The following is a 24,790-nucleotide window of genomic DNA, read 5'->3' as shown; positions in this document are numbered from 1 at the left end:
AGATATATAGAAATACAAGATAGAAAGACAGACAGACACATGATAGATAGATAGACAGACAGACAGACAGGCAGGCAGGCAGAAGAGACAGACAGATAGATAGACAAATAGATAAACAGACCAGATAGACAGATAGATGGACAGACAGACCAGATAGATAGATAGACAGACCAGATAGACAGACAGATCAGATAGATAGACAGACCAGATAGATAGACAGACAGACAGACAGACAGACAGACAGATAGGCAGGCAGAAGAGACAGATAGATAAATAGATAGGCAGATAGATACATGGATATGCAGATAGACAGGCAGATAGATGGATAGACAGACAGACAGATAGACAGATAGATAGATAGAAAGACAAGATAGAAAGACAGACAGACAGAAAAGACAGGCAGGCAGGCAGGCAGGCAGGCAGGCAGAAGAGACAGATAGATAGACAGACCAGATAGATAGATACAGACCAGATAGATAGATAGACAGACCAGATAGATAGATAGACAGACAGAGATAGGCAGGCAGAAGAGACAGATAGATAGGCAGATAGATACATGGCTATGCAGATAGACAGGCAGATAGATGGATAGACAGACAGATAGATAGATAGAAAGACAAGATAGAAAGACAGACAGACACATGATAGATAGACAGATAGACAGACAGACAGACAGACAGGCAGGCAGGCAGAAGAGACAGATAGATAGACAGATAGATAGACAGACCAGATAGATAGACAGACAGACAGACCAGATAGATAGACAGACTAGATAGATAGACAGAGATAGGCAGGCAGAAGAGACATATAGATAGGCAGATAAATATATGGATAGGCAGATAGACAGGCAGATAGATAGATAGATAGACAGGCAAGCAGGCAGAAGAGACAGGTAGATAGATAGATAAACAGACCAGATAGACAGATAGATAGACAGACAGATAGATGGACAGAAAGACCATATAGACAGATAGATAGATAGACAGACCAGATAGATAGACAGAAAGACCAGATAGACAGACAGATCAGATAGATAGACAGACCAGATAGATAGATAGACAGACAGACAGACAGGCAGGCAGGCAAAAGAGACAGATAGATAAATAGATAGGCAGATAGATACATGGATATGCAGATAGACAGGCAGATAGATGGATAGACAGACAGACAGACAGATAGACCGATAGATAGATAGATAGAAAGACAAGATAGAAAGAAAGACAGACAGACAGACAGACAAGACAGGCAGGCAGGCAGACAGACAGGCAGAAGAGACAGATAGATAGATAGATAAACAGACCAAATAGACAGATAGATAGACAGATACAGACCAGATAGATCAGGGGTGGGGAACCCTGGTCCTGGAGGGCCATTGTCCTGAAAAGTTTAGTTCCAACCCTAATTACACACACCTGAAAATCAAATTAAAGTCTTCAGGATTACTTGGAAATTAAATTCAGGTGTGTTTGATTAGGGTTGGAACTAAACTCTGCAGGACAGTGGCCCTCCAGGACCCAGGGTTCCCCACTCCTGAGATAGATAGACAGACAGACCAGACAGATAGACAGACCGACCAGACAGATAGACAGACCGACCAGATAGATAGACAGACCAGATAGACAGACAGACCAGATAGATAGATCGATAGACAGAGATAGGCAGGCAGAAAAGAGAGATAGATATGCAGATAGACAGGCAGATAGATGGATAGACAAACAAATAGATAGATAGAAAGACAAGATAGAAAGACAGACAGACACATCTTTAATTGATGGATGGAAAGATGGATGGAAAGATAGACAGACAGACACATTCTTGATAGATAGACAGATATATGGACAGACGGACAGACAGATCCTTGATAGATAGAAAGATCTATATAGACAAGACAGATAGACAGATCCCTGCTAAATCTAAAAAATAAGGATGATGCTTAAAATGATAATTATAAAGAACAGAAAACTATAAAAGATGAGTCTGCGTGGGGTTATTACAGCAGTGCTAAGCAAAGTCTGCTTATTTTACTGATGACCGAGCACCTGCTAATTCACACAGGAGAACAAGGGCTGCATTAAACCTGAAACACCAGTTCAAGGTGCATTTTATTAGGCTTGGGGGCTTTCAGTGTATGACAGCAGCATCAGAAACAGCAAGAGCAAAACACTACAAGAAGATGTGTGAGAAGACGCAGACTCTACCTTCAGTGAGTTCAGACCAGAGCTCTCCTATGACATTCTCCACCAGAAACGTGCGGCTCTGTCGGTTACGGCGCACATGCTCCTTGGCTGGTTATTGACAGAGAGAGAGATAGGAAGTGTGTGTGAGAGGGAAGGCAGCGTGAAGCTGTTTGTGTCTGTATGTATGTGCTTGTATTTGTGGCAGTTCTAAAGGCAAGGCGACAGAATAAGAAAAGGATCATGGTCAGGAGGATGCTGCTAATGGATTCATAACTCATACATTTTAAAGAAAAGCAGTTAAATTGCTGGAATTCTGGGTGTTTTATGTGTAGTACATTTTAAAACGGCCCTTTATTAAAAAAATATTTCTGTGCATAATTGTGTTAGCTGTAATAATTATATATTAATAAAATGATCTCTGTCTAATATCAATTTGATTATGTATAATACAATTCATCAACTCAATGGCATAAAAACATGTTTGCAAATAACTAAAATTTCAAATAACCATAACCTTGATGTGCACAGTATAAATACTAAATACTATGGTTGATCCAGCATGTCATAATAATTATTTAGCGTCTTTCTATAATTGCTCCATTTAAAAATGTCCTCTTTTTCACTATCGTAAATTTTCTGACTGCTACCGGAAAGCATCCGTGAAGGTCTCTGTTCATTCACAGTTGGCATTATCAGATAAAAGGCAGTTAGTCTGATGGCATCAGAGGATAATGGCTATCCTGGCAGTTGTAAACATTCCCAAACAGGAAGTTTAAGCTGTAAAGTAGAGTGACCGAATGGAAAGCGATGTCAGATTGGCATTTCCTGCAAACTATAGAAAACAGTGAATTGGACCTGCAGATTTTGGTTTCAGTACACAGGTTTCTAATGGAACGTAGGAGAGCTGAGGATCAAACTGCTCAATATGCTCACCACTAAATCTTAAATTTACAAATATCACTGGTGCAAAAAAAATATTTCTATCCATTATTGCAATAGTAATACAATATACAAGTCAACATTTCTTGTTTTTTTTTCACCCTAAAAATTGCACATAGGTAATCTGATCAAATTCCTTGTTTTTTGTTCTTGCAGAGGTTTCAAGTTACAGCTGACGCCTGTACAGCTGCTGGTGTCATCAAACTGAGGTCACTGATGTCAAGCTGAAAGTCACAGCATGCATTAACCCATCATCTCATGTACAATACCTTCATACAGTCATTATATTATTTCTGCTTACGACAATATCATGCAGAGAATACTCAATATATGAGGAGCTCAGATGCAAGAGCTGCTAAACGCCACCTCCGACAAAAATGAGATAATGATATTAACCAAATGCTCTCGGCACGTATTATACGTTCATCAAATACCGCCGCTTCAAACCTGCTTACTCCCCCGTCTCAGGCCATTTAGAAATATTGCTTTGTTGGCAGAATCAGCTAAACACTTCGATTTTGCGAAAAGTGCACAGAAGATTAAATGGATGAATGACGGCGCGGAAAATAACCCTTGTGAGTATTGGACCTGAATATAACCAGAATGTGGCAGTCACATAGATTACAGCCCACATTTTTACATTCTGACTTTTTATCATTTGCAATGTTTCTAGTTGCATATTTAGTGATTTTGCAACGGTTTACATATTAGAAGTGGCGGTTTTTCCCAATAATGCCTGCATGCAACAGGATTTTGCAAGGAAACACAGTCAAATTTGTTAAATGGGTCAGTGACAATAACGGTTTGGCAAGATTAGAAATTCAAAAATCTTTTTTAAAAACTTGTTTTGAAAAGCATGCATCAGGTTTAATTTAATGCACATAGTGTATTTATGTTAATTTCAGTCAATAAAAAAATAAATTTGCACAATTTTTATGAAAGTTAAAGGATCAGTATGTAAGAAATTTATATCAATTAATCATTAAATGGCCCTGAAATGTCACTAGACATTAAGAAATCATTTTCATTTCAAATACTTATATCACTCACAACAGCGGTCCGGACAGGATATTGTCATTTAAAAAGTGGAGTTGCAGCCCTCAACTGATGTTGTCGTTTGGTATATTGGCCACCAGCTGTGTGATTGCAGTACCAGTTTTAGCCACATGTTTTGTGATTGCAATACCAGTTTTGGCCACAATCCTACATACTGTTCCTTTAAGACTGAACGGACCTGAAAATGTCAAATGGTGTAACCGCCAATTGCACCAGAGAATGAGAAATATTAAATATTTTATTCACCTTGATGGCATGTAAGTGTAATCATCAAATAATTGTATTTTTTATTTCTAAATGTAAATTTTAATGCGTTTTTGTAATATTTGTCTTGACATATGCTTAAACAGCTCTGTTTTCTAAATAAACTTTGGCAAATGATGTAAAAACGTACGTAAAAAAATTATATTACACTACTAAACTAAATGATTATATTTTTATTCCACATTTTTTATGAATATATTTATATTTTCATTTAGAAAAATACTAGTTATACCAACTGACACAGACCGGTTACACCACATTGACATTTTTGCAATTATCCCCAAAATATTCTGTCAAAATGAAATAAAACCAGAAATTTTAGACTTGGTCCTCAAAAAAGAGAATGTATGCAAGTAAAAAAGCAAATTTATTTTGAAATTTTAACCCTTTTACATTTAATTAAACGTCACTGACCCAAAAACCAATTAAAATGACTTGATTACTAAATAATTTAAGTGACATTTGTGAAAACAAGGCACTTCAATGGCTTAAAACAGCCAGATAAAAAAAAAAATCATTTACAAAAAGATGCACTTAAAGAGGGCTTTGTATCTGAACTCCTTATATATTACACATACCTGACATTTTATATGAACTCTAAAAATGCAAAACAAAGTATTCTTTAAAATATAAAATTGTCATTATTTACATATCCTCATGTCATTCCATATAAACTAGATCCATTTTATACGATAACAGTTTAAAATAACCAACCAGACTGTCAAGTTTAAAAGTATATAAGTTTTCTGTGTAAATCGTAAAGGTGAAAATAAGCAGTAAATAATGATTTACATTAATTGACAGATAAATACTCGACATGTTTAATCTGAGTGATTTCATAAGTTATTTACGCCTGCCGGCTGTGTACAAACGTTGCTTTGTTCCGCTATTTTGTATGGAAGTCAATGGGAAGTCTGGTTTGTTTTCCCCCAAAAAGGGGCGGTGACGAAATTTACAGTCAAGTTACCAGATGTGCCGGTAGTCCGTATATGTTTTCAGAAGATCTGGACACAGGTAGCTATGGAATAATTTTATGGTACATTTTGTTCTTGACATTCATTGGTCAGTATGAAACGTCCCTGTATGGAAAGGACTTTGTAAAGATTTTTACAGTTTACAAAAGCACATCAGATTCCTGCCAAACAAACTGTTCCTTAACAATCCTGTGCATTCTTTCATTGTTAGGATTAGCGTTTTCTGCGTTTTGCCATTTGTTCGACCGATTTGTTCGGTGCACCCCTAGATTAAAAATCCAAAGCAATATCAGATGAAATATTCCCTTAACAAATTTTTTTTTTTTCAAATGACTCAGAAATCGATCAAGAAACATTTTTGTCATTAAAGAAGCCTTTTTTACCAAAGGTATGTGATGCATGGACCTAATGCATGCATGGATTTCAGCAGAAAGAAATAAAGACTTTTGCAAAAGCTGTTTCTCATGCTGGCTTCGTCATTCAGCAAATGACTATTACCTTCTGAATGGACATGAAAATTACTTTTCATGTTGTTAAGATTGGGTCATTGAAAAATCCATATATCTGCTCATTTCAAAACATATTTAAATGTACAGTGCATTACTGGCATTCCGGATTAAGAACATGAACATGGCAATGTAGGTGAACTGGCATGAATCTGAGGGGATGGAGGGGTGGGTTTGTGATTTTGTGCTCCCTAAATAGAGGCAGGCACCAGTGGGTGGATAAGAAATACAGAAAATTATGCACTCTGCTTTGTATTGTCTCTATTAAAAAATTGAAATCTAAATCTGATGCAATTACATTTCACTTTAGCATTTGATGTTATTTGGTAAGATACAACATCAGTGCATTACACAGAATTAGGGCATATGTTTTGATAAACAGTAATAGCTGATGTTAATTTCACAAACATGTTAATAATATATATTCAGTAAAGCATTTAATATTTATATATACTGCTTAGGCAAGTGCCAATCACTTAGAATCACAGACAGCAGTTAATGTAGACACCTTAAGTGGGATGCATGTTCATGCATTGTAGTGGTTTATGTGCAGACACATGCATGAGCAACCAAACAAAGCCACAACTTAGTACATGACTTAAAATTAGAACCAATTCTTGGTTCTTCTGCATGCATCACCACCTTTTTGTTTTCTTAACCCTTCAAAAACCCTGCTTGCAAATGTAGTTTAGCACTAATGTTCATCACACCTATTTAAGGATTTCCTATGTGGATGTGTAAATATTAATCTAATAATATCTAATATGTAATACATATGTAGGCTTTGGTATAACAGCAATAACTAATGTCCATTTAAAGTTCTGTCTGCGGCTAAGGTTCAGTTCTATCTTGATAACAAAGACATTTTTACACAAACTTGCAGTATAAATTAAAATAAAATAAAAAACAACCATGAAACTGAAAGACAAGAAATTTAACTCAAAGCACACACAGCTGCACACATGGGCAACATGATCCTTAAACACCTCCCACAAATATGTGCCTAGCATAATCATAAGAAAACAAGCATCATAGCATCATTTGGTTTATCGTCATGGCAGAATGTCTGTGGTGCACATGCATGTCTGTAATATGATAATAGAGGTGGGTGTGGCTTACCCTGGGCCATTCCTGCCCCAACATTCTCTGTTGGGTTATAACCGTTCAAAGCTGTTTTGGAGTCCAAATCAACCATCTGATGGAGGCGGAGCTTGCGGCAGTAAATGGATGCTGCCTCGGGTTCCAGAGCAATGATCAGCTGATCTGGGTTGTCACGATGAACTAGACCAGCCTAGATGAGCACAGATGAGAAGAAAATTAGAAATTAATCAAATATTAAAAAGAACTTTATAATATATTAGAACAACATTAGTCAAAATGGCCACAGCACGTGGCCTGTCAATCATAAAGTGGGTGGTACATTGAGCCAGGCTGAACACTCTTAAAGGGAAGACATAAATCAGAATGTTTCAATCAGAGGATGAATAACAGAGTGAAAAAAGTCAAAAATTGTTCGTTTTTCGTGGGGTTGGGCGAAACGACACTGAAGCCTCCTCGGCATTACCCCTTCAATGTAAGTAAAGAGAAAAAAATTCTAAGCTTACAAAAAAAAGTCAGATCATTGGCAAAGGTCATTTGACACCAATGAGGACATATTTATGAATAAAGATATTGATTTTGATTAATAAAACACTTAAAACCCTACTTATTGTCGCTTTACAAAATAATTTTTTATGTGTATCGTTCGAGGCTCCAAACAGCAAATGAAAAAATCCTGGTGCAAGCCATCAAGCGGGTATATGCTCAGGAAAAAAAACTGTGCCCGTTATCGCAGCTTAAATGACAGCACATAAGAGTTCTGGAAGCGTTTATCAGTGAGTTGAAGCCAGTTGCACAGTCTACTGATATTCTCTCTGAAGAAAACTATGTAACTGTTTCCACACCTGGAAGGTGTGTCTGGAGGAGTCTGTGTCGGATGCCAAACTCAGTGTCAACCTGAAGCACTTCATCTTGGAGCAGATTGAAGACAAATATATGACCATATATGCAAGTCTGACACCCGGTCATGCGCTTTACTGAACTGTAATGTAATTATATTGTGATTGGAACCAATTTCATTATGTTATTATTAATTAATTAAAATGATATATAACCTAAAATATTAATTATTTGAAGAAACAGCCCACAAATTAAAAGCATGCATTGCATTGTGCAATATAGTGTCATTAATTAAGATCGGTGATAGCATCGTCTATCGGCCCAACCCTATTTTTTGGCAAAAAAACTTGAGTAATATTATAATTACACCTCAGAGAACATAATGAAATAATAAAAAGGAGTATGTCATGACCCCTTTAAGCCACAGGCAGATCAGACATGCACTGTTTGTTCTGAAGGCGCTGCAGGATTCAGTGAGTTATGTGACTGTGAGAGAAATAAGATGCAGGAAGAAGAGAGGAGGGAATGCAGTGTTCTCTCTATTCTCTCTCCTCTCTCTAAATTCTGCAGCTGAAGAGCTGAGTCATTACACACACACACACACACACACACACACACACACACACACACACAGACACGCACGCACACACACACATCTGAGGCAAGCTTTGCAGGAATTCCAACCCCACATATCAGGTGTTGCAGACCTCCTGCTTTTCCCATTTTCTCTTGATATGTATCTGTTAAGCTCACTTACTTTTGCTTTCCTCATCTCTCTTTTCTTTGCTTTGGATTGAGATGAGAAAAGTCAAGGACACACTGCTAATCCAATCTTTCTCTCCCTCTCTTTAGTGTGAGAGTACTTACCCACTGTCATTATTAAAGGAAAACACCACCATTTTTCAATATTTTACTATGTTCTTACCTCAACTTAGACAAATTAATACCTACCCATCTTTTATCAATGCGTGCACTTAATCTTTGTACAGCGCGTCGTGAATGTGTTAGCATTTAGCCTAGCCCCATTCGTTCCTTAGGATCCAAACAGGGAAGAATTTTGAAGCTACCAAACACTTCCATGTTTTCTCCATTTAAAGACTATTAAATGAGTAGTTACACGCGTTAGTATGGTGGCACAAAATAAAACGTGGCGATTTTTTAAGGTCGAAGTGCTGCAAACTAAGTGCTCTTCCACCATACAATATAGTTCTCATTTTTTATCCACTTAAAAAAAATCGCCACGTTTTATTTTGTGCCACCATACTTACTCATGTAACTACGCATGTAACAGTCTTTAAATAGGGAAAACATGGAAGTGTTTGGGGCTTCTAAATTCATCCCTGTTTGGATTCTAAGGAATGAATGAGGCTAAATGCTAACACATTCAAGACACGCTGAACAAAAATTAAGTGCATGCATTGAAAAAAGAAAGGTAGAAAAAAAGAAAGGCTTTGTCAAGTTAACAGTCTGTCTGGCCTTGTCTTATTACATTATTAATTTTGCACATATTCAGATCGTATGTGTACATATACACACAATGGCTTTCAAAACGATGCCAATATTCACATATGTATGCTCACAAATAGATAAAATAGAGAAAAGCAAAGCCTAAGTGTGAGTCTGTGTGTGAGAGAAAGAGAATGGGAAAAACACAGACTGTATTCTAAAGGGTGAGATCATTGTCTCCTTCAATACCAACTTTCCTTTTCCATTCACCTTCTCCAACTTTTCCACACTACTTGATATTTTCTTTCCCCTGCTCTTGCCTTTTCCCTCTGATTTATCTAAAACATCTAAATACCTCTTTATTACCTAACTTTATACCTTTATCCTCTGTATTCTGCTCATGAGGTTATGGTCATGGCTGAACTCTAATCACCCCTTCCCATAGCATTTCTGCAATAGCAGGTATACAGAAACTTTTCTGCACACAATACAGGCTCATGGATGTGTATGAGACCTTATATGCTGCTTCTCTCATAAACTGCTTGGCCGGCATCTTCCAGATAGCTGGTACAGTGATGACCCATCTCACATCGCCATTATCAAAATCTGCCCCTGCCTGGTCACTCAGCTCCTGTAACCAATAACAAACAGCTTTAGAAGAAGCCCATCTATATACATTGTGAAAATCATGTTTTTAAGCACAGAGAAAACTGATTTTGGGGAAAATACAGTGAGTTTTGTGAATGTTAAGGAGATTTACCTTAAGAGCCTGCTCCTTGAAAAAGGCCAGAGCGTATGCGAATATATCAAGAGCCTTCACCTTTTTCCCATTGGCCGCATGCAAATCTGTATCGATGGACAGATTCTGGAGAAGAAAATACGGATGAGAAAGAGCATGTCAATACATAATTTAATAGATTTAATTTATCAGACCAGAAAGAGTCATTTTAGTTTTTTGAAAGCCTTGATGTATTATCCATTAAGTATGTAGAGTAATTAGATATGTGAACGGCTTATATTTTAGTATTTGACAGCAGCAACCAGCCAAATACCACAGTACAATATCACACATATGAATATTTTAAAAGGAAACATTTATATCAGTAATTCCCTAAATATTTATGCATTCTGAAAATCTGAATCACCTCAGTGCCCACTCTTATAAAATCAATAGAAAGTATGTCAATAAGAGTGTTTCCTTACAGCAGTTGTGTGCAGTTTCATTTTAAACTTTTCCAAGTAAAGCCATTGTTTAGATTCAGTGGGATCCAGGTCGTGGTAAAAATCCCGAGCCGCATAACCAAAACTATGGAACTTCTTGTCTGGGGTCAGCAGAATGGTGGTTGGCGTCTTTTGATTGGACACACCTGGGTCTCCGCCCTCCCAACGCCTAGCAAAAGAAGAAAATCAACCAAATCACTTTACTACATTAACTTTATTAATGAACAAACATCCAATCATTTAGTTTCTTATCAGCAAAAAAGCAAAGACAAATGTCTTCAGAAAATCACAAAAATATGTATTGATTAAATTAAGCATTTATTACAATAAGGGCTATATATATATATATATATATATATATATATATATATATATATATATACTTTTACCCGAATTTAAAAAGCAACTTATATTAACTCTGATCTGTGACACAAGATAATGTTTGCAGGAGAGAAATAGTAAGATAAAGAGACAGAAGTCTGTGTGATAGTCGGATGGGACCGGGAAACACACGTCACCTAAATTAATCTAAAAAGGCAGATTATAGAGCTACTGTTTCTCTTGCGAGAGCCGACCTAAGATGACCTACAACATCCTGCAACCTAACATCATCCTCATCACTCATAAAGACAGTCATAAAAACAAACACAAGCATCTTAGAGATGCAGAGGGCTTAAAATATGCATAACCTTTTACTTCCATGTCAAAGACGCTTAGTACCGACTATGAGCAGAGCAAATGCCACAGAATAAACAATTATATACAGGGGTCCGACTCCGAAATGTATTTGTTAATGTGTAGTGTACATTAATCAGTTAATGTAACAACAGCATTAAGTGAAATTTGTTTTAAAGAAAAGCACATGGTTTATCAGAAATGTTTTAAAAAAAAGAATTTGTTTAAATGATAAACAAGAGATACACAGCTCATGACAAAGTTTGTAAAAAGGTTTTATTAATTGTAAAGAATTATGCAATAGTTTAAATGTTCAAAAACATTTTGGGCCCACAAAATTTTAAGCAAATTGTTATACTTTTACAGCTTCCTCCCCGACACTAAACAGATTTAGTAAAAGAGCTTTGTGAGTTTTTACAAGGAACTGTGTTTATGTAAAGATTTAAGGACTTTCAGGCCAGCTCAAATGTTCTTGCAGGCTTTGGGCTATTTGTGGGTGAACATGTGTATCAGCATTTAAACAACAATACCAATTAACTGGACTTACATTGTGTGTTCAGGTCTTTAGAAAGAGAGCAATTTTGTCAGATTTATTTATTCTCATTACCTTAAGTAATAACACAATATGCATCCTTTGTAAAAAAAAAATTATTGTAAATATTACATTTGTGAAAATGCCCTCTATACCCATATATATACTGTTCACAAATCCTATTTCTATCCATCCTAATTGGTATCCTGACCTAAAACACTTCCATATGCCAATCTGGTTGGGAACACATGGCCGTGACCAAACACGTTGGTCTTATGACCAAATAGGTCAGGTTAGGGTCAAAGAGCAGCTGTGGGTTTCCCTTTACATACTAGTAACACACCAACACATACAGTAAGGGCCTTTTGCACCACATGTACCTTTCATCAACTATTTGTGGGACTACCTGCATTTTGGAGTGTCCGCACCACAGGAACTGGGGACGATTTTAGTACTAAGACTCCATTTCATGGGTCTAAATTAGCTCCTACTCGCAGTACTCAATTTTTTTTAATTAGTAGTTGAACTAAGCTGTCTGAAAGTGGCTATAGACAGTAACTAAAATAACACACACACACACTAAAGGCAGAAGTATGGTCCATTTTTTTGCATGTACGTAAAGGTCCGTGTACCGTGTATGCTCACCACCAGATTTTTAAAGGGAACAGAGAATGAAAAACCATTTTTACCTTGTCTTTGTTGAAAAATGGTAGTCTACCCGCATTCACAAACATACAAAAAGTTCTAGACATGCTAAACATTTTAGTCTCATAGAAATTCCTCTTTTAGAAATGTCATCCAGAAAATGACCCAATCTGAAAAACTGATGCATCTCCCTGCCCCTCCACTTTAAAATAATTGGCTACATTTTTTGAGTGGCAGCAAATTCAACCAATCAGTAATGAGATTGCAAGATAAGTCAGTAGGGGGAGCCAAATAGGTGCAAAACCACTTGTTTAAAATCCCCCACCATAATAGAGCTATCTGAGAGAGGTTTATAGGAAGCTTCTAAGGCATTACAGACCCAAACAAAAATTTTTTTGTCTACATGTCACATCACAGAACAAGGATAAATACCCCGTTCAATCATTCTATGTCACCTTTAAAAATCCTGCATACATTGTACACGTAGGCTGTGCATGCGCCTACAGGAAAATGTAGTAAGTAGCCCAGGAGATATATTGCATTTTGTTGCAATGCACATGCGTTAAATGTCTGTGTGTACGTATGAGTCAATTAAACTATAGTTTGCAAGGCTGTGCACTCAACCGTGCGCGTACATTCGTGAATACGTAAAAAACCAGACTATACTTCAGGCAAATGTCAAATATCTCTGAGTAGTGTACACACTGCGATTTAATGAGTTTCAATTGGGCGTCAAAGTGTCCAGTACCTTCGACTGACATAGAGAGACTACTAGGTATGCTAATGGATGGACAATCATATTAATCTCTAACAGATATTGCACTCTGTACTGTTGCTATTCTGAAATGTATTTTCCAAATTGTTCTGAAAGATTTAATGGGTCAAAGCAAAGTATACTATTTGTTATTGTAGCTTATACTGTATACATTCAGAAACAATATGCAACACGGATAAAATAAGTATAATAAGGATAAAATATTACTATATATGATAAAAACAGATTTTTGGCAGCTTTTCGGAGTATGCTAGCATATAAAAGGTGTCTTCAAATTCGGTCTGGGCCTGCCTGCATCTAATTTCTGTTTTGTTTTTTACATGTACCCTCTCTACTCCCCCTGCCCTTTCTGTCTCACCTCATGGTGTGAATGCACTCCGGTTCTTTAGTGAAGGCATATGCGTAGCCACTGGAGGTGGTGCCAAAGTCGATGGCCACCACCACCACGTAGTGGTGTTTCGTAGGCTCATTCTCTTCTGAGTCCTTCTGTAGAAAATAAAAAGGAGGACATAAACAAAGACATGGAGAATAAAAGGAGAGTCATGCTGTCAAGTATATGTCAACCGTTGCATTTTTGTGGGTAATTGCAGTTCAGTGTAAATAAGTATAAAATCCATGAATGCCACATTTGCATACCAGACACTTCATGTAATTGTTTACATGAATGGTGGCAATAAAAAGTCGAGCTCACCAGTACATGCGTGGGGGAGAGTGGCGTGATGCCTGGGTCGCCCATACTTTTGGCTGGAGAAGGAGTGGCCATTGCATCTGCAAAGAAAGAGATTAAAAGATGTAAATGCGATGAAATCAAACATAGTCAATGACACAAATGATAGCACCGCACAAAATATCAAAGTAATTGAAATGGCACAAATATGCATACAACAATATTTGCAATAACTGCATGCTTTTATTAAAGAATTAGTCCATTTTCTTGAAAAAAATCCAGATAATTTACTCACCACCATATCTTTCAAAATGTTGATGTCTTTTTTTGTTCAGTCGAGAAGAAATTATGTTTTTTGAGGATTTTTCTCAATTTAATGGACTTTAATGGACTCCAAAACTTAACACTTAACTCAACACTTAACAGTTTTTTTTTAGAGTTTCAAAGGACTCTAAACGATCCCAAACGAGGCATAAGGGTCTTATCTAGCGAAACGATTCTCATTTTTGACAAGAAAAATAAAATATGCACTTTTAAACCACAACTTCTCATCTATCTCCGGTCCTGTGAAGCGCGAGCTCACGTAATTGCATACTGACGTAGAAAGGTCACGTGTTACATATATGAAACGCACATTTGCGGACCATTTTAAACAATAAACTGACACAAAGACATTAATTAGTATCATTCGACATACAACAACGTCGGAACGGTCCTCTTTCTCCACACTTTTAAACACTGGGGCGTAGTTTCGCATTCGTCATCCGTGACCTCTTGACGTGATGATGTATTGCCTGAGGTCGCGCTGGTGCGTCACAGGACCGGAGATAGACGAGAAGTTGTGGTTTAAAAGTGCATTTTTTTTTCTTGTCAAAAATGACAATCGTTTCGCTAGATAAGACCCTTATGCCTCGTTTGGGATCGTTTAGAGTCTTTTAAAACTCGTTTAAAAAAAATTAAGTGTTGAGTTAAGTGTTAAGTGTTGGGGTCCATTAAAATTAGGAAAATCCTGGAATGTTTTCCTCAAAAAACTATTTCTTCTCGACTGAACAAAGCAAGACATCAACATTCTGTATGACATGGTGGTGAGTAAATTATCTGGATTTTTTTTTTTAAGAAAATGAACTAATCCTTTAATTCAAAAGCTTATATACACCCAAACTTTTAGTAAAAAGGCTGGCACACAAATGTGGTTGTGTTCATATTAATTTTACAAACTTTAAGCATCATTGCATTGTATTTTTATTCAATATCATGCAGCCCTTGTAATTTATAATAGTACAATAGTTTAAAAATGTTGCAATTCTTCAGAAGCACGATCATTTCGAAGCAAACTAGACCACATAAGTAGCATTAGGGTCACCTAAAGTGAGTACCATTTTGGTGGAAACCGTAGTTATCGTGCTCATTATTGTAAGTGAACATCTCACGATGGCTACTAAACTTTGAAAATACTCTCAGAATCCATTTATATGGCATTTTGAAACATCAAGAAGCACTCTAATGCTAAATTTCACCATCTCAGGTGGATACCTAGACAAAATGGTACATCAACGATGTAGCTTCAATAAAAATCATATAGAGTAGAAACTTAAAAGCCTCTATTAATGTTCAGTGAATTTGTGTGAAAGACCATTCATTCGGTCGCACTTTTTATAACAACGCTTATGGCTCGCATTTTACATAATTTGGTCATAAAATCATCAAATCCTTTAAGAGCTTTAGACCACTACAGCAACAGCTGCTCCCCTCCATATTGACATTTGAATCGAATTAGAGGTTGTATTTGTCCATTCCTGCCGTCCTCATTAGCCGGGCCTAATAGCTTCGCTAAAACACTCGGATGCTGAGCACCCTGAACGCTAAACGAGCGCCCGGGTTCGAAGCTCGGCGGGATGCCGCGTTTTTCTGAGCGTTCATCCTCTTTTCCGTCTTTACCCCATACTGAGCGACAGAATGAACAGAATGAGCGTGAAGCTCTCCAGCGAGTAATTACGGGTTGAGTGACTGGCTACCTGCGGCTCGCACTTTATTTCAACCACTCACCGATACACTCGGTTCCAGCCAACGAGATTGATTTTAAAATGGGACAATGGAACATCAAAATCAATACAGAAGGAGTAAAATGATTGTCTATAATGATAAATGCCTATAAGTGAAGTGTTATTCAAAGAAACACACTTGACCGCCTTTTTTGTCATTTCCGCAGGTTAAAGGAATTTAAGTTTGTTTACATGGCTCACTGTGGCGGGACTTCATTATAACACATTAAAGTTTCGTGAGGGTTATTATTGAACGTCAATGCGAGCGTTTGCTGATTGTGAGCCTCTCGATTAGCCGCTTTTATTGTTCTGTGCGTGCGAGTGTATTTTATGTCTTTTCAATGTCAACACAACAGAGAAACCAAATTTGTGGAAACCGAAAAAGCAGAAAATAGCCATAAACGGTAGAAAATTACCTGCATTATAGCCATAGTGTGAAACAGATTAATTCACATATTAATTTGTTTCCCCCCGCTGTTTTAAAGACTGTACTTACACGACACATAAGTGTTCATGACAACAAATTTATCTGAAAACAGCTCTGACCTGAATTCGTGTACCAAAAATTGTCGTCAACAACAAAGATCGATACTTTTACTCAAGGCTGACTCTCATTATGGGTTGTTTTAACAAAGTACACACAGACGATGATTTATTTTTTGTATTACAGTAAGTCTTATAAAAGTTACCACAATGGAAAATATGTTGTAGCAATTACCAAAATTTACTTTTTGCATTGTTATTCTTTAGGAAGTGTTAGTTTGAAGTTTGCATTTATTCCAAGCAAACATTCTTATCCATATTTTTAAATGTCTTTCGATAAGACGATCTACCCAAGCAACAAAAATCAGAAAACAGATAGAGGATGAAGAGAAGATGTCAAATAAGTAGAGTATCCTGCTTTCACCCCTCCTCTCATCAGTAGGAGAAAGGGATTGAATGAACAAGTGTTAGGACCCTGGAATGTTATACAAAATCTTGGCAGGAAGCAGGAGGAGTCAGAGGTCACACCTCCTCTGTGGAATTACAAAATCGGAGGAATTCCAAACAGCCAAATATACAAAAATAATAAAGAGAGGCACACGAATCGCTCCACAGATGAAAGACTTTCAAAGAAAATTGGTCTAAGATCTGGAATAGCTATAAAATATGCAGCATTTAAATAAGTTCAAGCGAAGGTTAGTGAGTTCAAATTATAGATTATTTATAAATATCAAAAAATTTAAAGTCACTCCACTCACACACAAATCCACTCAAAATGTCAGTCATAAATGTCACTTTCCTGTTTTTTCTTTACTTGGTTTTTAGCAATTAAATAAACAACAAAATAGTTTTAAGCCTTTTTTGACATGCTCAAAAAGCATTTTATGTGTGGATTTAAGACTGTCAACTATCCCCTTATCCTGCTTTCCTCCCAGTGGAACTTTTACTTCCTGTAATGTCACTTACTTCATTTCCCCAAATCAAAAATGAGAGAAAGGATAAAATAATTGAGTGCTAGGCTGATGCCCATTTATCAAGCGTTTTTAATACTACTGTCTGAAAATGAGAATGGTGTGTGACCAAATGTAAAAATTGGCACAATATTGGCCCTATAATATAAGATGTTTTAGCTCAAAATATCCCACGGATCATTTATTATAGCATGTCCCCTGTTTGGGAGGGAGCAATTAAGTGCTGTTTTATATGTGTACCTTTAAATGCAAATGACCTACTGCTTTCAGTTAAAAACTTTTGAGTCACATTAACCGGTCAGTCAGTGGCCGTGAGTGGGGCTTTGTCAGTGTGACATCACATTAACAAGATAATCAAAACAGCATGTCTAATGAAACTGCTTTGCTTAATGGGGATTAAAAACAAAGGGGTAGGTGGATTATTTTCATTGTTGGGTTGTTGTGTTTACACACTGCCAACACAGATTATGTCCAAAGCGAATTTTGCATAATATGTGCCCTTTAAATATTTGAGAGGGGATGGTGCTAAGAGTAGTAGTTCTATAAAACAGTTTTTCCCATACATTCATTTATTTGTGGCAAGCACTACTTTTTCACTACTGCCCTCTCACATGACATTACAGGACCTGTACACACACCTGTGGCATCAGGTGACATGCTCCGCTGTGACTCTGATGCCTGGTTTATACTTTACAAGTCTGCGAATGGGTGATTCTGACACGAAATTCACATTTAGAAGGTGTCCAGCATCAGAATTTTTAAAAAGCGCTTGAAGCCATTTTTTTGCACATATAAGATTAAGGTCTATACTACTTTACTAGGGTGTTTTCACATATACACTGTTTAGGTCGGCCCAAATGATGTGTCGCTCCGAGTACGGTGCGTTTGGGTCAGTGTGAACACAACAGCCGCACTCGGGTGCGCACTAAACGACCGCTCCGAGACCGCTCTAAACAGGTGGTCTGGGAGCGGCTGTTGCCGAACTCTGGGGCGACCCACCTGTGGTGTGAACACTGCTGGACCTCGGGCCGAACCAAATACAGGAAGTTCTCCACATGTTTGAGCCACTGGGCTTTCGTTGTGACGTGAGCGTGAGCCGGGTGTTATATTGTGGGTTAACAACAAACAAGCCAATCCTGGTCCGTTGCATAGAGATTTGCTGTCTCCTTTACGTTTGAGCTGATGATTTTATAAATGCATAGCTGTCCTCCACACACAAATAGTGACATTACGGGCTTTTAGCAAACGGCTCCGTGAGAAAGGCTTTAATAGAACAGCTACGCAATTTCACGTTAAAGCAAAGAAACTTCGCAAAGATGTGCATCGTTTATCTCCACATCTTGATAGCTGCGCTCTCTCTGTCAAGCTGGTTGTCGTGGAAACGTGGGGGTGGTCATGAGACGGTAAGAGCTGTCAGAGACCAATGACAGCGCTGACCGTTGTCACATGGTGTACGGTGCGGCATTTCGAGTAAAGTAAAAAATATATATATGTGAACACGGCCCGCACTAACAGAAAAATGATACAATGTATTTTGGTGCGCTCCGAGGCCGCACCACGTTGCGCACCAACATATGTGAAAACATCCTTAACAATTCTTTTTAGAGGATTTAAAAATATTCCCTATAGCATTATCTACTTTTGGATTATCATTATCAAAAATTACCATTACCGTAACATGATATTACATTAAATATATGCATTTACAAACTCATGTTTCGGTAATGAGAACTAAAAAGTTGTCTAGGTACTATGACGAACAAAATTTCCACTTTTATTTGGAGAAAAAAATAAGAGGTGTTTCTCAATGTCAAGGAAGGATCCTCAAAAGCCAGAATTTCAAGGATGCTATGTGAAACATCTGTCGAAGGACTGTTCCAATGTCAAAGTTCCTTGGAATTTTAATGAAGGACTGAGTCCTTCTTTCGAGAAATATCCCATATACAGAAAAGGATGCATATGTGTAGCCTTCACGCTCTAAAATTACCCACAATCCTATGCGCGCATCACCGAAAGCACACCTTTTTACGGACGTAATGACGCAATGATGTGCACTTGCGAGCCTGTTCCATTTACGTGTTCTCCGAATGCTAAAAAGGAGCCTCGCCTCTGAAGGAAGTCCTTCCAAGGAAGTATCCTTGACATTGAGAAACCTAAGAACTGCTTACTGAGTGTCACAGTCAATTATGTCCCGTACAAATTTTTTTTTTTAAATGTTAGTTCCTTGAGGGCTTAAACAATGATTGAGAATTGTTGCGGAGGATGAGAAAATTTGTCTCGGACACATTTATATTCCTTATTATTGTCACTACATTTACCAATGATCACCAAATACCACATGTTTCTTTACTGTAAATGTTTATAGTATCACATGCACTGAAGCTTTTTATTGTTTTATTATAAATATTTCCATGTCAAAGAACCCAAATCCAGTGATGGACACGTTGCGGTAATGAGAATTTTCCACTTAAATGTGGAAAAAACAACAAAATAGTTTTTTATAATTTTATTTGAAATCATGCGCAAAATAGTACATGAAGAGATGTTTATAACTGTATGCTTATTATTTACTTTTATTATCAAAATGTTTCATGACACCTCGCAAGTCTAATTTTGCAAGAATTACCCGAATGCCATCACTGAGTGTATGGTTGAGAGCGCTGTATGAAAGAAATAAATTCACATGGTAGTGTGCCCAGCATTTTTTTTTAAGCAGACAGGTCAAGTATAGGCTTTGTGCATGGCTTCTTATCCGAAAATGACCGAAATTGACAGCATATTAGTTACCCATTATTCACCCATCACCCTTAGTGAATGTGCCGTCCCATCACAAATAAACTTTAAGTCTGCGGGGAACACGGAACTGTTCACTGAAATACCTACAGAAGGGCTTTTCACACCGGAAATAATGTCTAATTGAAAAAGCACTTTATAAAAAATGACCAAACAGAGAAAGATGCAATCAAACCTACAGTATAAATCTGTCCTGAGTGTATCTTTAAAAACAAAAACTCTATAAAACTATTAAAGCTATAAAACAACATACATTTTGTAAACTCTATACTAGCAGACATTGCCTGTTATTATTCTATCTGAACAGCAACCTAGAGCAGTACATCAGCTGTAGTTTTAAAACACGTGACACGTCTTCAGCAAAATGGAGCCCTCATAGGCCCCAAACAGCTACCGCAACAAGCCCTTTCAAACAGAGGCCACTGACAGGGCAATACTGCTCTAGTTTACCTCTCCAAAGTGCCATTCAGAGATGCAGCACCATAAACGCCAAAAACCGAACATAGCCAAGACTCTCTCTTCCTCAGACTCCCTGTGTCCAGCTGGCTCTATTCACTCACACACACTCATGCACATGCACACAAATAAACGCTCACATTCATACACAAACACACATCCCACACACAGTGAACAGAACAGCTGTGACTGAAGCAATGTCATTAATCTCTATTTGCATTACACACACACTTTCTAACATTTTCCTTCTCTAATGCACATATCCAAGGCTTGTTTGTATATTGAAGTCTGGCAGAATGGGTTTGCATGAGTCCCTCTACTCTTGTAATACTGGAATGTAAAGTTGGAGAAACATAAGAGGGTTTGAAGAATGCAGAAAACTCCCTTTGCATTCCCGGGACATATGATAAATATTTCGACATCCACATCTAACTCTATCACCCCCTAAACCACAAAGCATAAATCCTGAGCAGCACCACACATGCTTTTTGGAAGGTTTTGAGAGGCATATGACATTGTATATGACAGTGGTTCACAGGGGGGCCGCGAGATGGTGCCAGGGGGGCACCAGTTTTATGACATTTTATGAAATACATTAATTTATCAGGAATTCTTTGTAAATCAACCTAAAAAAACAAGGCTGCTAACCAAAAGCACTACTTTGTATAATTAAATTTTTTTAATGTTGAGTTTTAGAACTGTTTTTGTCATTAATTTTCTTTGGGGGGGCGAAAGAATGCACTGTACACAAGGGGGGCCGCATGCTGAAAAAGTTTGAGAACCACTGGTATATGACATCACAACCATAGACTGTAAAAAAAGATGGACGACATGACGCCCCCTCCCTTTATTGTAATGAATTGAAAATAAAAATGTCTGACCATGGTCGCCGCCATGTTACGTAAAAAAAAAACGTCAGTTTGGAGGCAAGGCATGCGCAGAAGGAAACGTCCGTGGAGCCAGAGGCGGAGCCGAGGTATCAAACTTCCGCCCAACCGCTCACACGACCATTTCAACCACGCCAATCATTACAACAAGCCCTGTTTCTATAGTATCAAATTACTAGCTAAAATTAAAGGAACAGTGTGTAGGATTGTGGCCAAAACTGGTACTGCAATCACACAGCTGGTGGCCACTACACAAAATGACAACATAAACATCAGTTGAGGGCTGCAACTCCACTTTTTAAATGACAATATCCTGGCCAGATCACTGTTGTCAGGGATATAAGTATTTGAAATGAAAATGATTTCTTAATGTCTAGTGACATATCAAGGTCATTTTATGATTAATTGATATAAATTTCTTACATACTGTTCCTTTAAACGTATCACAAAAATGAACACTTGAACATATATCAGCGTGATAACAACTACTTGAAAGGACCAAAACCATCTTTCAGAAACTTTTATTGGAAGTGTTAATAATTGTATTATTTAGAGCAGAGTCCCTTTCGTTTGAATGGAGAGAGCGGGGTTTACGACTTGTACTGCAGCCAGCCACCAGGGGGCGATCAAAGAGCCAGAGGCTTCACTTTTCAAGACTTGAGGCACACCCGATCACAACCCAGAGAAACTGACAGGTCCCATAAAAAAATCAATACCAGAGCACCACTGCTTCAGAGAAACATAATACATACATACGAAGGGAGACAATTGACTTTTTTTTAAATAGAGCTGTAACCAGCAGCCATCTTATTCCCTGTAGTGTTAAATCAACTTAGAGATCAGAGCTACCCATGAACTCGGCAAGATCCAGCATCCTTGATGATCGAATGGAGATCTGTCTTCAGCTTTGTAGTCTTGACAGTAAGCAGCCATATACTGCATCAACTAGGGGTGGGCGATAAACCGGTAGACAAAATTAACCGGTAGAAATTTGTCAACCGGTAGAGATTTTGGACTATCGTTTCTATCGAGGTTACGTGCCCACGTCACGCTCCTGTGCGTGTGGTCGCGAAAACGTAACGTTTGTACACGTATTTAAGCACTGCAGTTTTAAAACAAGTTATTTTAAGCCATTGAAACACAGACAACAGATCTGTATGCGTGCGTTCTTTCTGTGTGTCAGGAGCGGACAAGTCGCGCAACCGCTGCTCTTTCTGTCTGTGAGGAGCGCGCAAGTCGCGCGACCTCTGCTTATTAAGCTCGTGAGCATTTTTCCCGCTTTATTGGCCTTAAATACACATATGCGTCAAAATTCCCGTCTTTGCAAGCATCATCATAAACACGACCAGTAAGGTCTTAAGAGAAAGTAAACAGCTAAAAGAGAAAGCGCATGTGTAACAGTGTATTGGATCCGGACTTTGGTCTTAAAGGGGAAGTTACCTAATTTTGCTCCTGTCTGTCACTCGTGTTAATCAAACAGCATTGAGAAAAAAATCTCTCGCTCCTGATTAAATCACTTTTCTACCTTAAATAAAAATATATATAGGCCTATACATACATGCATAATTATTTATTATCATTCTTATTGACTGTGTATCTTCAGAGAGCTTGAGTTTTGTTTGTTTTTATCTTCTTTCTATGCTTGTATATGTTTTTTGTGAGAATTATGAACATTTCTATGGTATTAAAGATTTAAACCTTATTAAAACATAAAAAACTCTACCGTGATACATATCGTTATCATGATATAAAATTAATCCTATCGTGATAGAAGATTTTGGTCATATCGCCCACCCCTAGCATCAACTATACAGAACACCCTAGCAACCGCATAAAGAGGTGATAAAAACACTCAACACTTAAGCCACCACATAGCAATGACCTGTAATCTTTCTTAACATCATCCTTGCATCACAACAGCAGGTTTGCATTGACAGTGACTAAGTTTCAGACATTTCATGTAAATGTGGATATTTCTCTTACAAAATCGAATTGATTACCCTCAGTAGGCATTTATTTATCCCCCTGGAGCCATGTAAATTACTTTTGGGAAGGATGGATGCACATTCTTTGGGCTTGAAGGAAGTAGACCTCATTTTTAACGGTTATAAAGCTTAAAAGAGCCAGGACATTTTCTAAAATAACTGAAAATGTGTTTGTTTGAAAGATCATGGACATATGGATGGCTTGAGTGTGAGTAAATCATGGGGTCATTTTAAATTTATGGTGTACTATCGCTTTAATGGGCACCTATTGTCCGATTCACGTTTTACATTTCCTTTGGTGTGTATTAGTAAATGTTAACGATATGCAAAGGTAAATACCCCAAAGTATATTCATGAATATTTTGCACAATAAATGTTCACTTACTGAACTTCACACTACAGAATTATCAGCCCGAATTTACGTCTCCTGAGAACCATGTCCTTTACCTTGATCGGTTCTCAAGTTCGGCACAGATTTTATAGATCTTACACCTCCCAATATGCTCACAAGCAAATCGGGGCCGCCCCAAGCATATAAAACATGTTAAATATTTAGGATTTTAAAATAAGGATAATTATATCATTACTTTTACAACAGCCAATGAGAGAGGGAGGTGAATGAAAGACCTTTTGAAATAGCAACTGCGAAACAAGCTGCTATAAGGGTCCGGTAGACAGCGGAGACGGAGAAACTTCTTGTGGAAGTGTGGAAACAACACAGCTGTCTGAATGACACATCCATAAAAACGTATAATGATTAGGGCTGGGTATCGATTCAGATGTTCCAGATCGATTCGATTCACAACTATCAAATCGATTCAATTTCTATTCTCCGGTTCTCGGTTGATTTTTATACTCGATTCTCGATTCAACTCAATGAATATAGATTTAACACAAATACTATATAAATTAAAAAGAACAGTGAAGAGCAGTTTACAAGTTGGTAATTAATAAAAAGGAATGAAAAGCCATGACACTACCGTCGTCGTCTTGCTTGCGAAATCTAAAATGCTTCCATACCTCTGACTTTTTATGTGAAGGTGGCATCAATGTCGATGAAGCACCTAAAACCGCCATTTTAAGCACTGAATGAATGACAGGCTCGCCTCTTGCTCCTTGGTAACATCGCGCAAGGCAAAAAAGAGGGTGACATCTAGTGAAGAAGACTAGTAATTAGATTAATAATGTTGATCTTACGTTCAATGTTTGCGGGAATAAATATGGGGGAAAAAAATCGATTCTTTTCTTTGAGAATCGTTATCGAATCGACCACGTAAAAAAAAAAACCCTGATTAATCGAAAAATCAATTTTTTTTGCCCAGCCCTAATAATGATCGTTCAAACACAAGAGCTGAGGA

At 37.6% G+C, this 24,790-nt stretch overlaps 1 protein-coding gene across 4 annotated transcripts in view; it reads right to left on the bottom strand.

The window, feature by feature from the left end:
• hspa12a (heat shock protein 12A) overlaps positions 1–24,790 on the bottom strand; it is a 56,461-nt gene that overhangs the window by 9,665 nt on the left and 22,006 nt on the right. For 3 of the 4 annotated variants that reach the window (XM_065244906.2, XM_065244908.2, XM_065244907.2), the window contains exons 2-8: positions 13,840–13,916; positions 13,507–13,634; positions 10,504–10,690; positions 10,061–10,165; positions 9,815–9,931; positions 7,036–7,207; positions 2,199–2,285 (exon numbers count right to left, since the gene is read on the bottom strand). In XM_065244906.2, the coding sequence (XP_065100978.2) occupies positions 2,199–2,285; positions 7,036–7,207; positions 9,815–9,931; positions 10,061–10,165; positions 10,504–10,690; positions 13,507–13,634; positions 13,840–13,916 (873 nt within the window). The remainder of the gene's footprint in view (positions 1–2,198; positions 2,286–7,035; positions 7,208–9,814; positions 9,932–10,060; positions 10,166–10,503; positions 10,691–13,506; positions 13,635–13,839; positions 13,917–24,790) is intronic. The other variant, XM_065244909.2, reaches the window with a different exon arrangement.

This window comes from Paramisgurnus dabryanus, chromosome 17 (assembly GCF_030506205.2).
Source record: "Paramisgurnus dabryanus chromosome 17, PD_genome_1.1, whole genome shotgun sequence".
NCBI classification, from domain to species: Eukaryota; Metazoa; Chordata; class Actinopteri; order Cypriniformes; family Cobitidae; genus Paramisgurnus; species Paramisgurnus dabryanus.
This window is presented reverse-complemented; position numbering and strand designations above follow the sequence as displayed.